At 41.5% G+C, this 2,185-nt stretch overlaps 1 protein-coding gene across 1 annotated transcript; it reads right to left on the minus strand.

Annotated features, from left to right (window-relative positions):
* Positions 1-31: 31 nt before the first annotated feature.
* Positions 32-1,838, minus strand: LOC107081443 (proteasome-associated protein ECM29 homolog; the record flags this gene model as incomplete). Its single annotated transcript, XM_015369617.1, has 6 exons — positions 1,726-1,838; positions 1,458-1,592; positions 1,226-1,370; positions 889-1,061; positions 706-807; positions 32-155 (listed from the first exon to the last, which is right to left on the minus strand). Coding segments are annotated over exons 1-6 (760 nt in total), but the record flags the coding sequence as incomplete, so codon positions are not given.
* Between the last annotated feature and the right edge of the window lie 347 nt (positions 1,839-2,185).

Below are 2,185 nucleotides of genomic sequence, written 5' to 3' on the forward strand. Positions count from 1 at the left end.
CATTCAGTGTAACACATCTGTAAGCACTCACTGTGTTGTGGGCTGTACTGGTCCTCTGTGCAGGTCCATGGGTCCCGGGCGGCTCCAGAGCAGGTTCCTATAGCGGCGCTGGTGATGGCTTCTCCAACTGTGAACTGCAGCTCTACCTGCTTCGCCTGCAAGATATAAGTGTAATTAAACTATTGGGTCCCTTCATAGAAGGTTCAGTAGAACCAGATACAGGTATGACTGACATCTATTAGTTAAAATCACTTTTCAGCTGCAGCTTTATAGAGAAATAAATCAGTTTGGATATCTCAAAGTTTTTAAAATCCAGTTTTCCAGACCTTTTTTTGTTATATTTAAGCTGTCCGTTTACTAGCTAAAGTGGTAGTTTTGAAGATGACATGAGAGAAGTGTACGTTTGATCTGTAAAGCTGAGAGGCACGTTTACATTTTTAATCCAAAGTGGGTTTAAGATGAGAAAGAAAAACATGGAGGCCCCAGATTCACAGAAACAGGACAAGTTCCACTCGCTTTATTTCAAACGTGGTGTAAAAAGCAGAATATCTGCATATTAGGCTTTATCCAAGACCAGCTCAGCATTCCTTTTAGAACCCATTGAAATGGGTTCTTCTCTAGTCAAGTTAAAAGTCAGCCCCCTTGATATTTTAAAAGCATGTCCTGTGGACGCCCAATGCGGCTGTTATTCAGCATGTTTCCTACCTCCACCGAGTCCATCAAGCCCTGCAGCAGCTTCTTCTGATGTGGGAAGTCTGCGTCTCCCACTGGAAGATAACCCAGGGTTGTAATGGAGCGCTCCTTCATCTGGAAAGCATGAAAATAGCACAGTTTAATCAATGAGTGTAACGCGGCAGCCAATCGGAGATACTGGAGCTCACAGTTCACCTTTAAGCTCTCTTTGCCAGAAGTGATGCGAGCCAGCAGGTTCTCCACGATGGACAGTTTGGTCAAGCCCTCTCCCTCTGCAGGGATCAGCAGGGGGCCATTCCGCCCGATCTCTCCCAGAGAGGTGCAGGCTGCTACGGCCAACATGGCGCTGCTGCTGTCCAGGAAGGAGCCTGGGTGAAAATACAAGCATTCAGTTGACTGAAGAACACATCAAAGATTATACAACAACGTTTCTGCAGCAAAAGGCAGATTAAATGTTACAAATAAGAAATACTTTTAACTGTACTTCAATAAAATTTACAACGAAAACATTTATTTAAAAGTAAAAACATACCAATTGTCTTAGTCGCCAAGGAAACTAGCTTGTCATCATCCTGGGAAGTGATGCTCCTCTCTTCCTCCATGGCTTTCTTTCTGCTCAGATTCCTTCCCACCATGTAGCCCAGAGCCAAGATGGCGCCATGCTGAGTCTCAGGACTCTGAGGTATAACCCAGAAAACAAACGTTAACACTGGATAAATGACCAAAGCTCGAAGAGCCGATAAACATGAGACAGCACAGCATACATGGTTGTCTTTAGTGATTTTGACCAGATTCTGAACGGCTGTCTGCAGCTCATTGCCAGTCATGGTGGAGATCACCACGGCATACAGCTGGGCGGCGAGTTCCCTCATGTCCTCCTTATTTGTGTTCATCAAACTCTTAAAAGAACAATAAAAACAAAACACGTGATTACAGCCAGTTTGGCAAACAGAAAAACTCAAATTACAGCTCTGATTCAAGAAAAGAACCGTTGGATGAACTTAAAAGTAACATGGATGTGATAAAACTCACTTTAATCCAGTCGATTTTATCAGCAAATCTGGGGGCGAGTTTGTCTGGGCAGACAGAGACCACCTCTAGTAAACAGTACATGACTGGGATTCCTGTGGGGGGGGATTTAGATGTGAATGAACATAATTTTTCTCCAACTTAACCAATTGAAAAATATAAAACGTTATATTTAGCTGATACCAGATTAAAGTCTTAAAAAAGAAGACAATGAAAGATGTAGAGCAGAAAATCCAGAAATTATTATTAATATAACTTATTAATCTGGCAAAAACATAAAAATTAACATGTTTTTTTCCACGTCGTTGCTTTTAACATCTGGAAAAGGTTCAAAAGAACGGAAATATAACAAACTAAGAGGCAGTGAACAATGACATTGGTTGTGTTTAAGGAACATTTTCTAACAGAGAATATAGAAGGAAAAACAGTAACCAAAGTTAGTTTAGAGAAAAAAAAAATCAGA

This window comes from Cyprinodon variegatus, unplaced genomic scaffold, assembly GCF_000732505.1.
Source record: "Cyprinodon variegatus isolate N-32 unplaced genomic scaffold, C_variegatus-1.0 Scaffold5048, whole genome shotgun sequence".
NCBI classification, from domain to species: Eukaryota; Metazoa; Chordata; class Actinopteri; order Cyprinodontiformes; family Cyprinodontidae; genus Cyprinodon; species Cyprinodon variegatus.